Source organism: Typopeltis vanoorti, chromosome 25 (assembly GCF_054136105.1).
Source record: "Typopeltis vanoorti isolate ZY-2024b chromosome 25, IOZ_Tvanoo_1.0, whole genome shotgun sequence".
Classification (NCBI taxonomy): Eukaryota; Metazoa; Arthropoda; class Arachnida; order Uropygi; family Thelyphonidae; genus Typopeltis; species Typopeltis vanoorti.
Window position 1 is genome coordinate 16,205,126 of NC_143573.1, and position 15,957 is coordinate 16,221,082.

At 33.9% G+C, this 15,957-nt stretch overlaps 1 protein-coding gene across 1 annotated transcript in view; it reads left to right on the forward strand.

The window, feature by feature from the left end:
- Positions 1-14,945, forward strand: part of LOC150092572 (tRNA (cytosine(72)-C(5))-methyltransferase NSUN6) — a 32,034-nt gene extending 17,089 nt beyond the window's left edge. The window contains exon 2 of the mRNA XM_090414596.1: positions 12,337-14,945. Coding sequence (XP_090270722.1) covers positions 12,521-13,933 — 1,413 coding nt within the window. The 5' untranslated portion in view covers positions 12,337-12,520 and the 3' untranslated portion in view covers positions 13,934-14,945. The remainder of the gene's footprint in view (positions 1-12,336) is intronic.
- Positions 14,946-15,957: the final 1,012 nt, after the last annotated feature.

Sequence of the window (15,957 nt, forward strand, 5' to 3'; positions counted from 1 at the left end):
CTCTGGCAACCTATTCCACTCATTCACCACTCTCCAAGCAAAAAACCTAGTTCTGAACACTCTTGCTCAGTTTCTAAGGATGGCCTGTAGTTCTCCCACCCACAGACCTGTTCTGAAAAATTTCCTCTGTATTAATCATGTAAAACTCTTCAGTAATTTGTATGTCTCAATCATAACATCCCTTTTCTGCCAGTCAACCAGTTTCTGTAACCCACGAATCTTCAACCTGTTCTCATAAGGTTCATTCCATAGACTTGCTACCATCTTGGTCACTCGACTCTGAATCCTCTCCATCTATTCCTCATTGCCAAGAAACCCAGGTGACCAGATTTACATGCAGTAGTCAAGAGGGAGTGTTATCAAGGCTCAATAAAGAGGAACAATAACCTGCTTGTCAAAGTATTCTTCAGTAAGCAAGCAATCTGATGAGCTGCTTTAGCCACTTTTGTTTAGCCCTCTAACCTTTAACTCCCTATCCACTAACACTACCAAATCTTCATCACTTTCCTGGAGTACAGTTTTATCAATGTGGTATACGGCTGGTAATCGTTTCACCCCAAAATGCACAACCTTACACTTTGTCACATTCAACTGACATCCATTCCCCTTTGCCTAGACTGGCAGTCTATCCAAACCGTCCTGCAAAATTTTGACATAATTTGTATTACCTATCACTCTATCCAACCTTTCATCATCGGGAAACAACTGAACAGCTTTCAGATCCTTTCTTATATCATTAATGTACAAATTAAACAGTAGCAGTCCACAGGCCTTCTTCTGGATTCTACTCCTGAATAAACTACTCTCTGACATCTCTCCATCAACCATCCTCTTACCCACCTCACCAACCCTATATCCATCACTCATGCCCTGCAGTTTATTGATTAGAATTCCGTGTGATATCCTCTCAAAGGTTTTTGCACATTCAGCAGTATCACTTTAAACCCATTATTTTTATCCAGTTCATCTGTCACTGTATTATAAAAGATGAGCAAACTGAGGCATGACCTACCCAACACAGAATCATGTTGTCTCCCATACAGTACCCATTTCCATCTATCTATTCCTGTATTTTGCTCTTGACCAACTTCTCCAGTATCTTGACAACTCCTGATATGCTGATTAGTCAGTAATTTGTTATATCAGTCTTAGAGCCTTCTTTATGCAATGGAACTATTTTTCTTCTCTATCCACTCCATTGGGACTACTCTGGAGCTGAGACTTAGATCAAGCAATGTGGTCAAAGGTGCACTGACAATTCCTTTGCACCTTCGTGTAAAACTAGAGCTGATATACCATCTAATCCAATAGCTGTATTCACATCAAAGTTCTGTAATATGCTATGCACCTCCATTTCATTTACCTCAGTTCCCATATAAGTCTGTCTCTCTCATTACTTCAATACCTGGATGGTATACCATTGCAAAGTGTTCACTTAGTAATTCAACATCCAAAGTGCAGACTATATACTTGGACAAACTAGATAACTCTATAAGAAACCAAATAGATTTCATAATGATAAATAATAGATGCAAAAATAATATAACCAACATTAAAACATACCCAGGTGCTGATATAGGTTCAGACCATAACCCTGTTGTGTCTACTTTAAAAATTAAACTAAAAACCACTTCTAAAAACAATCATACTGAAAGACTTGATTTGACAGCTCTGAATATACCTAACAACATAATGGTGTATAACTCAGAAAATAGGAAGAAATTAGATCATGTAGGATATAAAACAGAAGACAATATACTTTGCAATACAGAGGAAATTGAAAACAGATTGTCAAATTTTAGAAGTGCAATATATGAGACAGCTAAGAAAATTATTCCAACAATTAAATACAATAAGAAAAACCTGGATGACAGAATCAATATTAGAACTTATGAATGAAAGACGAAAAAAGAAAAGTACACAACAGTATAAAATACTCAGTAAAATTATAAAAAAATGAATGCAGGAAGGCTAAAGACAAGTGGCTAAATGAAAGATGTAAAGAAATAGAGGAATATGGGAAAAAACTGTTTGACTCTGATCACACAGATGCACCAGATAAACAAAATATGGATGGTGGACCAATTACATATGAAGAAATAGAATATGCTCTAAGTCAAATGAAAACAGGTAAAACACCAGGCCCTGATCAGATCCCTATCGAATTGTTAAAGAAGTTAAATGAAAACACAATTAATGACCTAAAGGTTATTTTTAATAACATCTATAATACAGGATACATGGAGACCTGATGATCTAAGGAAATCCATCTTTGTCACTATTCCTAAATTCCAAGAATTTTTGAATGTTCAGAATAGACTAATAAGTTTAACAAGCCATGTTATAAAATTACTACTGAGAATAATCCTAGAAAGAATAAAAGGCATTTTGTCAATAGAAATAGAAGACACTCAATCAGGTTTTCAAAAAGACAAAGGTACAAGAGAAGGAATTTTCAATTTGAAAACGTTATGTGAAAGAAGCCTCGATAACCAGAAAAGCATATATCTTTGTTTTATTGATTACACCAAAGCATTTGATTCAATAGATCACAAGAAATTAATACATATGATACAGAATAATGGGTTAAAAGGAAAAGATCTATGCATAATTACAAATATATACTGGAATCAAATGGTCTCAATAGGATATAAAAATGCATATTCTGACAATTTTGAAATCAAAAAAGGGATAAGACAGATGCGTCTTATCACCCTTACTGTATAATATATATAGTGAGCAAGTTTTTAAAGATATTTCAGAATTGAAGGGTGTAAAAGTCGGGGGTAGGAACTTCAACAACTTCCGATATGCAGATGACACAGTCCTTATAGCTGAATCTGAAGATGAATTTCAAAACTAAGTCGCAGAAATTTACAACAGAAGCTTCGACATGGGATTAATTATTGATGATGATGAACAGCCTATATTTCTACCCACTGTAGGGTGAAAGCCTCTCCCATTGCGTGAGGTTTGGGTCTACTACTCCTATGGTGACCCAGTCCATATTAGGAGAGTATATCTATACTTGGGTGAAGGAATGTATGAAGGTGGAAGACAATCACAAACATCCATGCCTACGTGGGATTCAAACCCGCAGCCTATTGGCTGGAGAGCAGATACGCTAACCACTCGACCAACCAGGCTGGCGATTAATTATTAACCTAAAGAAAACAAAGTGCATGATTATATCAAAAGAACCAATAAATAAGAAATTAAACATAACTGTTAACAAAAAGAAAATTGAACAGGTTCAGTATTTTATATATTTGGGACAAATGTTTACAGATTGAGGAAATTCCTTTAAAGAAATAAAAAGAATAGAGATAGCAAGAAAAGCCTTTATTGATATGAAAACTGTTCTAACATCCAGAGACATTAACATAGACACAAGAAAAATATTAATAAAATGCTATATCTGGTCAAGTCTTCTCTACAACAGTGAAACATGGACTCTAAATAAAGAAGCAGAGAAAAAATTAGAATCTTTCGAAATGTGGACTATCAGAAGAATGTTGAAAATATCATGGACAGAGAAAATGAAAATTGAAGATGTTTTAAAGAAAGTAAAAATGAAAAGAACATTAATAAAAATAATTAAAGAACAAAACTTAAATATTTTGGACATCTAACTAGACAAGAAGGCATTCAGAAATTAATATTAGAAGGGAAACTGGATGGAAAAAGAGGGAGAGGTAGACCCAAGAGAATGTGGTTTGAAGACATTAAGGATTGGACTGGCTTGAATTAAAATACAACAATCCCTTGATTAGTGTGCCTCATGCGTTCTTTAAAACAGGCGCATTAATTGAAAACGCACTAATCGAATATTATAACCTACGGGAAAATGTATAATTCGTTCCTCAGATTTCTTTTTTGACCCCTTAATTTTTTTATTAAAGAATTAGGGTATGTCTCAGGGCCTAGTTAAAGGAAAACCATGAAGCTGAAAGACAATAAAACATATTCAGAATATAAATTTATTATTCTGCTTCTTAACAAAGAATTGAGCTAACGTAGTTTGGTGGGCATTCTGTTTCTTTTTTCATACAACTGACGGTATGGCCCTGTTGCCTCTTCTGCAAATTTTACTGGTTCTCTCTTCACCAGGGTCATCCTCTAAGCATTGCTGCTTAAAAACTTCGATTGTACAAAAACTATTTTCAAATTGTTTCTGTGAAACCCCTTTGGGCTTATCAGTGATTAAATTTTCTTCATATTGTTCAGGATCTTCCCGCAGTGTATCTAAATTTAGTAGGTCGGAATCACTCAACTTCTCAGAATGAGATTTAATTAATTTAGATTCATTTGAAAAGCCTCTAAAATCATTTGCACAATGTGAAAGAATGTGCTTCCAAACAGCTCGCATATTGCTAGCAGTAATTTCATTCGACTTTGCGACTTTATAACCAGGTTGAGATTTCTCACTTGGCTAGAAAAGTCTTGGAAGGCATTCGCTTCCAAAAAAAGCCGGTTTCATCGACATTAAACATTTGTTGATCACAATAGTCTCCTTCTTACACAATTTTCTTCAAAATCTCTGGATATCTCCTTATCTGCACTTGTATCTTCTCCTGTGATTAGAACATTATGTAGGCTATTTCTCTTTTTGAAACGCTCAAATCACGCAGCACTAATGTAGAATTCTTCTTCTTTCCAGGTTACAAAGAGACGGTGCTTTTGATTTAATAAGGCCAGTGTTTAGCACGATCCGTTTTTAATTACAATCTTCGATCCATGTAAAAAGAAGGCTCTCTAATTCAGTCATTATAATACTTTGATTTCGAGTGCATGCATGATGAACTTGAAGCAGCCTTACCTTTCTCTTTGTATTCAGCAGTTGATTCACCCATTTTTGTGTTCTTGTCCTATCTCTGCTCTGGACTCACCTTGTTCATTTTCTTTATTATTTCAAGTTTTTCTTCCAATCATATTATCGAATCATTTTCACACTTCTATTTTTTGCTCACTAATTCTTTTATTCCTGATTAAAGGTTAGGAAAATAATTTAAAATAAAAAAGTAAGGAAAACAATTGCACGTGATATGATCAGCAAAATGCTATGTAAAGCAGACGACATAAATTTTGGCGGTAAATTTGGAACATAGTGTAGTATGCCATTAAAAATAACTTTGTAAAATGTTTCAAATTGGTAACTAAATTATTTCATCCTGGTGAGTGATTTTTTAAATGGTTAACCATAAAAAATGTATAGATCGAAAATTTTTAAAATCTGTAACATTTATTTTTAAGATGTATATAGGCGCACTAATTGAATTTGGGTATTGAAATAAAAGGACACACTGATCGGGGCGCATTAATTGAGGGATTGCTGTAAATGTTCCAGAGCAGCAACAGAAAGAAAAAAGTTCCGTTACATGGTTGCCGTCCTCCTTCTAGGGCAGTGGTCGCCAAAGTGGTCGATATAACATTGTTAGGTGTCGATAGAAAAATATAAGACATCATTGTACGGGTAATATTTAATTTGGTTAACTTGGATTATCTCCATCCTGAATGACAATGCAATTAAGAGTGAATTGTGGGAACAGTGATATGAATAGGACCTGTAAGATGGAGCAAGGTCATGAAAATAGTTACGGAGGCCAATCAAGTAGGCCAAAATGATGTATTTGCCAATAAACCGATGTCGGTGGTTCCTGTGCGGCGGGAGCGAGATTGCAACACATGCATGATTGCTTATTTACTTATACTTATTCGATCCTAGTCTCATTTTTGCGCATCGACTTACAAGAGAGCATTAATGTTCTAAAATTCATCAACATCTTCTCCTTCTTTCACTACGCATTATTCCTGCTTCCTATGCAGGGGTGTGCGTGTTATTTAGATGCGACTTCTTGTTAGTACCACTCCCAGCCGACATGTCGCCTAGTCTGCCGCTGGGGGGGGGATATATTTTTGACTGCAGAAACGTATGCTCACTGGGCCGGTTTGGCTGCTTGTAGGATGAAACACCAGAAAACTGGCAGAAAAAACCCCTACTGCCCATGCCCAAAAAAGGCTAACTTGGCTATGCCTGAGGAAGATCCTCAAATTCCTCACATCGCTGATGGGAATCGAACCTGGGACACTCCTTCCCCACGCATATCGTTGCGAAGTGCAAAGCCAACTGCATCAACATACTTATTATAATTTAATCGTTATTCATTCACAAACTAAACTTCTCTATGTTGAAGAGTTGAGTGGGGCTGGTAATTTTGTACATCTTATAGAAATACGTGAGTAGGTATATTATTTAGACTTATTACTTTTGCTTACTGACTTCAATTTTAATTATTTTGTTACAACCCCAGTAACCACAATGGCAGCTTCAGATTCTAAAAAGAAATGCAGACAATTCGTTAGAATATTTGAAACTTGGGTTTATTGCTTCATTAAGAAACGAAATGAGGCCTGTGTGTCTTCTTTGTGAAAAAACTTTTAGCAATGAAACCAGCAAAAATGAAAGATCATCTTCAAAGACTCCATCCTGATAAGAAAGATAAAGATCTTGACTTTTTTTTAAAGAACTGAAAGAGAAATACACACATCGACCAACTATAAAATCATTTATGAAAACACCTGCCGAAGCTGACAATAAACAAGGATTAACAGCCTCCTACAATATTTCTTTTAATATAGCAAAAAAAAGGAAAACCATATACAATTGCAGAGGACATTGTTATACCTGCAATCAAAGAAGTAATTGAAACCATAATGAAAAAAGATTCTGGCCCTGTTTTAAAATGCTCACCATTGAGTGTGAATACCGTGAAATGGCTGAAGATGTAGAAAAAACTGTAGTATCAGAACTCAAAAATAGTAAGTTCTCCATCCAACTTGATGAATCTATATTCGATAGTTCTTCTATTCTTGTGGCTTATGTAAGATATTATAGTAAAACCAAACATCAAATTATTGACGAATTTTTATTTGCAAAATATCTTGAAAGTGATGGAATGGGGTTGACAATTTTTCAGTGATTGGAGGAATATTTAAATAAGTATGATATTCCATTTACTAATATGATAGCAGTAGCCACAGATGGCACACCTGCAATTGTTGGCTGTTATCGAGGTTTCGCTGTCTTTCTGAAAGAAAAAGTTCAAAGTGTAGGTACTATTCACTGTGTGTTGCACCGAAACCATTTGGTGGCAAAAACTCTCAGTGACAAAATGCATGATACTCTAAGAGTGTGTATCATCATCATCATCATCATACGTATCAAGGATTTAGGCCTAGTATGGCCTGTTCCGGCCTTAGAAGTCATTGTTGAATCGTTTAAGAGGACGTCCTGGTTTTCTTTTTCCTAATGGCTTGTACTTTAAGGCTTGTTTTGGTAATCTTTCTGTTTTCATTCTTTGAACGTGTTCCATCCATCTATGTTTATATTTTTTAATTTTTTCAATTACTGGTTCTTGGTTTAATTCTTTCATAATATCTTCGTTTCTTTTGTGATCAAATAGGGTATACTTTGCAGTTTTTCTCATAAACTTCATTTCTGCTGTTGTTAATCTTTGTTTGTCTTTTTGTTTTATTGTCCAGATTTCGCTTACATACATTAAGACCGGTAGGGCTAATGTATTGTATACTTTTAGCCTGGTTTGTTTTTGAACTAGGTTTGGTTTAAATATAGAGTTAATTACTCCTGTTATTTTTAAATATTTTGCAATTTTTATGTTTATATCTTTTTCATTTTCATAAGTGATCATACATCCTAGGTAGTTAAATGAATTCACCTGTTCTAAGATCTTGTTATCTAATACTATTTTAGTTCTTGCTGGATCTTGTCCTTTAAAGGCCATAGTTTTTGATTTTTCCATTGATGTTATCATACCATAATCTTTGGCTATCTCGTTTAGATTTAAAATAGCTTTCTGTAAGTTATCTTCAGAATTTGTAATTATTATTTGGTCATCTGCAAAGAGGAGAGTGTTTAAGTTAACTGTAGGTGAAAGTTTAATTCCTTGATGTAAATTTTTACTCCATTTTATTATTATTTCATTTAAGTAGATATTAAAAAGAGTTGCTGAGAGGGGACATCCCTGTCGGACCCCTTGGTTTATCTCTATTGTATATGATAGCTCATGATTTAATCTTATTTGTATTTGATTATTTTCATATATACTTGTGACAGCTTTTAGGATATTATTTGGTATTTGTCTTTCTTTTAATATGTTTCTTTTAACTTTCTCAAATGCTTTTTCAAAGTCAATAAATGCAATATGTGTTTCTAAATTATATTCTCTTCTTTTCTCTATTATTAATTTTAGGCAGAAGGCTGGATCTATATGTGATTGTCCTTTTCTAAATCCATTTTGTACCTCTAGAATAAAGTTTTCGGAATATTTCATTAGTTTGTTATTTAAGATTCTGCTGTATATTTTGTAACATGAATTTAGTATACTGATACCTCTATAGTTTTTAGGGTCATCTCTATTACCTTTCTTAAAGATAGGAATCACAATTGCTTTTTTCCATTCTATTGGGGGGATACCAGTTGAGTAAATTTTATTTAAAAATAATAAGAGTCTTTTTTTGAATCTTGTTCTTGCGTATTTATATAGTTCTGAACCTAGCTTATCTTCTCCAGGTGATTTTCCGTTTCTTGTTTCTTTCAGGTTGATTTCTAATTCTTCTTCAGTTATTTCCTTTTCATTTTTGTTAATTGTTTGCCAGTTGTCTTTTTTAAAATATTTGTCTGTCCACAGTTCTGTGTAGTAATTTAGAAATTCTTCTAATTTCAATTCAGTGTTTAATTTTATGTTTTCTTTGGTATCTGCATTTAGGTGTTTCAAAATCTTATATACATTGGATCTTATTTTATATAAATCATGTTCTAAATTAGAAACAAATTTATTCCATGATTCTCTGTCTTTTTCTGACTTCTCTTTTAGCTATGGCTCTTATTCTTTTATATTTTATTTCATCTTCTAATCTTTTACTGCTTAACCATTTGTGATAGGCTTCTTTTTTCTTTTTGATTATTTCTTTGATTGTATCATCCCAGATCTTCAGTTTTTTTCTTTTATTGAATTTTTTGGTCTTTCCTAAGCTTTCATTTGCTGCTGCATTTAGTATCGTTTTTATATTAAGCCATTCTATTTCTTCATTTTGTTTTATTTTATCTAGATACTGGTTAATTCTGTGTTCATATAGCCATTGTACATTTGTGTCATTCAATAGTCTAGTTTTATAAACAAATGTTTCAATTTTTCTTTCTGTTCTTGTTACTTGTAGCCATTTAGGTGGTAATCTTAATTTTATTTTAACAAGGAAGTGGTCACTGCTTATTTCATATCCTCTGTGAACTCTAACATCTAGTGAAAATTTTGATGTCTTTTCATTTAATATGAAGTAATCTAATATTGATTTCCATCCTCTTGCTGCCCAAGTATATTTATGTATGTCTTTATGTTTATAGAAGGAATTCATTATTTTTAGGTTATTATAAACTACATAGTCAATCAATTTTTTACCATTTCTGTTTAGAGTGTGTTCTCCATGTATTCCTGTATTATTATTAATTTTCGTGTTTCCAATTCTTGCATTTAAGTCTCCTGCTAAAATTATGTAATAATTTTTATTTATTTTATTATATATGTTTTGTAGCTGATTTATAAAAATCAATATTATCCTGTTCTCTTCCTTCTTCTGGGGCATATAAACCAATTATTGCTAAATAGCCTCTATCTATTTTTATTCTAGCTTCTATTATTCTTTCATTCCATAATTTATAATGCTTTAACTGTTTTGAAAGGGAGTTATGAATCCATATCGTGACTCCTGCTTGTGCTCATTGGGGTCTCTGTCGACTCCACTGTATATCACAACAAATTTTTCAGTTCTCATAGTTCCTTTTAATTTCTTTTTTGTTTCAGTGATTACTGCTATTTTAAAATTTCTTTCATTTAATAACTGGTCTAATTCTATTTCTTTATATGCTATTCCTCTTACATTCCAGTTTGCTATGTGTATTATATTTTGTCGTTTCCATTTTCGTTTTCCTTTTTCCATTCCAGGGTCGTTTCCCATAGATTCAATCCGATTATCTTTTTCTGTCAGCTTACAAGTATGGTTATGTTCTCCATGTCAGGGGACTAGCCTGACGATGGAATAGTTCAGTGGTAGGGCTGCTACCTTAAGGCTTCTGAACTCGCCTTCTTCCGAATTTAAACCCATAGGAGGAATAGGGTATATTGAAGGGGAAAGGGTAGATTATAGAAGAAATATAGTAAGGTTTATAGAGAGGACATAGTTGTAAGGCCAGAAATGAAAAGACCCCATGGCCCTCGAGTACTCTAATAGCACAAGGGTCATAAAGTAAGAAGAGTTGGCTGATAAGGCCTTATAGGAAAGATTAAAGTAAGTGGGTCTTCCTCAAAGTAGAAGAAGGAGAGGATAGATCCAGCTAGGGGTCCATGGGAGTGCCGCTTCCCTTACAATCAAGATGATTGCCCCTTATGGCCCTGTTGGTCCACGAGTCCTTATTCAGTATATTCGGACCACCCCACCATATATATGTATACACACACACGCACGCGCATGTACACACACACACATGGTGTGTATTAAATCTATTAATCAAATTAGAGATCATCCTCTTAAATCGCGATTCTTTGCCAAACTTTGTGAAAAAAATGAAGTATCAAACCAATTACTCTTGCATACCGAAGTAAGACGGTTGTCTAGAGGTGCGAGTCTACAAAGATTTGTTGAGTTGTTCGACTCAACCCTAGAGTTTCTTATAGATGTTAATTTGTTTTTGAGTGATGAACTGAAGAGAAATAAGAATCATATTTTCTACTTGGCAGACTTATTTTCAAAATTTAATGACCCGTCTATAAGGTAAAGATGTCACTATTATTCAAGCTCGGACAATTCTTTTAGGCTTCCAAGCTAAATTAGCCTTATTTAAATCATCATTGTTACGAAAAGATTTTCAGTACTTTTCGAATCTACAGCAATTGGAAGTAAAAGATGAAGACTTAGAAATATACACAAACATCTTCAAAATTTGAGCGATGATTTTAAATTGCGCTGTGCAGATTTTGAAAACATGCACATTCCAGATTGGGTTATCATGCCATTTTCTGCAGATATTGAAAATATCGAATGTAACTTACAAGATAAACTTATTGAATTGTCAGTTGATCTTGAAGCTAAGATGCTTTTTAAAAATAGGACTTTAATTTACTTTTGGATGAATATAAATGTTGTAGAAAAATATCCAAAACTTTCTGAAGTGGTACTCCCCTTTTTGTTTGCATTTCCAAGCTCGTACATGGTTGAAGCTGGTTTCAGCCATGTTAATCCATTTTAACAAAACAAAGAAATAAGCTAGATATAGAATTCCATGGCGATTTAAGGCTGAAACTTACTAATTTTGAACCCATCATTGTTAATCTTGTCAAGAGTCACGAAGCACACCCTTCACATTGACAACGTTAGTAAATTGTATACTAAGTTAATAAAAGTCTTATTTTCATATATATAAGGAAGATTGTATTATTGTTATTTTGTTATCGAAATTCAATTTTATATTTTATATATTATTTATTCCTCCTATCAAATATATAATGTTAAGAAGGACGTCAAAAACGCATCCCTTTGATGTTAAGCCAATATAATAATAATATACTATATTATACATACAATACATACATAAAATAAACAATCTAAAAACTCACATAAGTGTCTTTTTTGCTTGTCCTATTATAATTACGTAATAGTAAAATAGAGGTGGGGGGTCGATAAAAAGTCAAGAAACTCTTGAAGGGGTTGACGGTCAAAGAAGTTTGGCGACCCCTGTTCTAGGGAAAGACACTTGAAGAAGATACATTTGTGTTCTGTTTTGTAAATCAAAAGTATTTTTGTTTTAGTTATAAAAGTATCAGGACTTAATCTTTTAAAGGATTAATTGGTTTATAGGTTCATTAAGAGATTAAGTTATATGAGACATCCTGGGATGCAAATCTGTGTGCAATTTTGATTTATAGCTTAGTTTCAGGTGTTTTCTTTTGATTTAGAGTTCAGAGTTAAACCTCTCTGAATAGGCGAGCAATTTGCTTATGGTGCAAATAACATCATTGCATATTCAAAAAAATAAAGTATAAAAATATTCCTCCCCACCCAGTTTCTAATCTTCTTCTTCTTCTGCAGCTTCTCCCACTTAAGTGGGGTCACTGTTGATGATGATTCTCCTCCACATCTAATATTTGTCATAAATATTAGGATTGGAAACTTTTATGTATGTGCTGTGATGTAATAATTTAATTATAAGTTAAAAATTATTTAATTATATGACAGTTATTATAATTAAACTTTTCTTTATTTCAGTTACTGGAGTAAAGCTTTAATACTACAAATAATTCCATTATTCCATCTGCAGAAGTTAGCCATCATGAAAAGTAGCTCAGTTGTTTTGATAGAAGTACTACATTGGCCATAAAACATATCTGATCATGCTCCTTTAGTGATCCTGTTATTTTTGCAATTCACATTTTGAATTCATTTACAGATCATGACCTATCCATTATCCCCATTTGCTGGAAATACAGAACTTCAGATATACTTAAGGAATGAATTCTGCAATGATCAGTTAGTTCATTCTCTAGGGAAAAATAAGGTTGAATCATTATTCTCCAAATTAGAAGCTTGGTTGTGTATTCCTCCACTCTATACAACTCTTAGAATTAATACATTAAAAACGACTTTAGACAATGTTGAAATAAAGCTGAAACGGATACTTGCTGAAGAAAGCATCAAAAGAACAAACAGTCAGTTTTATATTACTAGCCATCCATTACTATCAGATTTATTAATTATATGTGGTCCAGGAGAGTCTTCACATGTGGAACCTCATTCACAAGAAGTAATTGTAGGTCTCATGTGTGGCATAGCAGTCCTAAGAGGAGCAAATGTCTACACTCCTGGAGTCCTGGCTGCACCAACAAATCTTAAGAGAGGAGCCTCTGTTGCAGTGTATGCAGATATAGAAGGTAAATGTTTAAGAGGATTAACAAAACCATACACAAGAAACAAAGTATTTGTTGGTAACGGTATTGCTGTTATGAGCAGACAAGAGATTTTCTCATCACAAACAGTGAGAGGTTTAGCTGTTGATATGACATCTCCATTATATATAAGTCCATCTTTAAGTGAAGTACTCCCAGAAGAAGTATTTCTACAGAATTTACCATCAGTTACTTGTGGACATGTACTGAATCCTCAGGCAGGACAGTTGGTACTTGATATGTGTGCAGCCCCTGGTGGTAAAACTAGTCACTTGGGTTTGCTGATGAAAAACAGAGGCATTATTATAGCACTTGATAAAACAAAATCCAAAATAGAACAACTTAAGAAAAACTTAGTTCGTTGTGGTTTGTCATGTATTTATTCCTTTGTTTATGATTCTGTTAAAGCATTTGACAGTTCAAAAAGTAAAGAGGATTCACAGAAATTAAGAAATTCTGAAAATATTCCGCATCCCCCATTTCCTCCCGAGTTGTTTGACTTGATTTTACTTGATGCTCCTTGTAGTGCTTTAGGTCAACGACCCCAGCTGATAAATCTTATGAAACCAAATGAGCTACAGTCATATCCTGTGCTACAGAAAAATCTGTTTAGAACAGCAGTGTCACTCCTTAGAGTGGGCGGTTTCCTTGTTTACAGTACATGTACCTGGGTGCTATCAGAAAATGAGAAGATAGTTAAATGGGCCCTTGATACTTTTGAAGACCTTTCCTTAGTACCACAGAGCCCACATATTGGGGGAACTGGAATTGCTGGAGCTGATCTAACTGAGGAACAGTTGTCTATGTTACAACGTTTTCCAGATGTAAAGAGTTTCTGTGTTGAGCATACTACCAATTGCAACAAAGATACCATTGGGTTTTTTATTGCCAAATTTCAGAAGAGGCAATTCCCACTGTAAAACTTTAAATGCTGGTAATATAATTCTCTTTAAATGAAAATAATACCTATTAGAATTATTGAACAATGTATGTTAATCTTTGGTATGCCCTGCATTTGTGCAGCAACCAGAATACAGTCATACCCCGACTTACGCGAATCCGGAGTTACGCGGTTTCTTATATGTACATATTCCCGTCCTGCTTCACGCCTCACCACTAGTCGTATCTTTCTGGGGCCGGCCGCATTTGCCAGTGTCGCACATGCTGTGAACAAGCACTGACGTGTTTCGTGCGGTCTCCAGTCATACACGATTTTTATAGTCTACAAACCTTGCGATTGTTTAATGTTATGTTCTTGATAAAAATTTTATCACATAAAAAATATTCTCGTCCAGAAGAAGCAAGTCGGATTCTTCTGCGGCCTGCAAGAAAAGAAAAATATTGACTTTGGAAACAAAACTCAACATTATTAAGGATTTTGAAGGCGGAATGAAAATTTGTGAGCTAGCAAAGAAGTTTGATCTACAGGAATCCACAGGTCATAAAAGAAAGGTTTACAGATTTTGGAGGACATGGATTCTAACGAGGAACGAATTGTAGCCACAAGGCAAGGAATAAAAAAATCATTAGATTGCTATGAAGAATTTTGCATGACAAGAAAAAGACATTATGACGTCAGACGAATCTATTAGATTTTTTGAAACCATTGACATCGAAATAACCTTTTTTTATGTACGAAAAACTACAATTATGATTATATTTCTCAAAAAATATAGGCGTTTTTGTAAACCTTTGGTCCCAATTAATTAATATGTTGTATGTTTTTTATGTAAATTACATGCAAAATTATACCCCGAGTTACTGGAATTCGACTTGCACGCTTTTTATTGGTCCCACCTACCGCGTAACTTCAGAGTATGACTGTACTTCATTACATGCCATTTTAAGTTTCATATCACCTATGCAAAACACTGAATAGAAATAGAGTGATATGTACCTTATAGCAAACCTGATATAACGAATTACAAAAAATTTCTTCCAATTGAACAGTGTTATTTTATCCTCATTAATTCCAATTAATTAGAACTGACATTAACAGCAGAAAAAATTCACTGTATAGAATTTGTAAATGGATGACATTGCAGTCCATTTTCTGAAATTGTTTTTGTTGAATGGAGACACAAAAACAAATTGTGATCATCATCAAATTAATGACATGTACCCTTAGGGGATATGCAGGACCTTATGATAGTATACTACATTAAAAGTTACATCATTACTAACTTCCTGTCAACAATTTTCCTCAAGATTAGCCTATTATCTGTCAACATTCCAATATTATCAGATCGTATATTTCTGACTTCTAAGGCATTCTTTACTGTATCAATCCACTTGGTCCATGGTCTTCCCCTGGGTCTTTTTCCTGCCATCCTGGCAAAGAAACACTTGTTTAGCTAATCATACCTCTTCCGTTCTGTTTAAATGACCATATCACCTGAGATTAGCTCTGTTAACACATTCCTGAATGCTAAAATGTAAAGTTCTTTCTTAGTATATTCATTTTTAATCACACAGTCATCGATACTATCTGTTTTCAGTCCCATAATCTTTCTCGGGAGTCTCATATCTGTGATCTCCAGTCTTGATCAAGAATTTTATTTCTAACCCAAGTTAAAATTGGTGTGAACACTGTCGTACAGCTAGTTTAGTGTTTTGACTAATCTCTCTCTCTTATTCCATATAAATTTATTCATTTAACTTCCTACTATACTAGCTTTGTAATTCTGCTGTCTATTTCCAAATTTAATTTGCTATCTTTACTAAAAAGTGTGCCACATAACCGAAATGTTTTACTTGGTCTATAGGTTCTCCATTCAGGATGGTTGATGTTTTCAGTTTCTACCTATTTTCATTGTCTTTGTCTTTTTAAGGGGTCAAAGCTGAATAACAGAGGAGACCTCCACAGCCTTTAAAGGAATGTGGAGAACCGACCAGGGCTTCTGACCTAATGTCCAGTCCTCACCTTGTAGTTCACCCTGTTAAA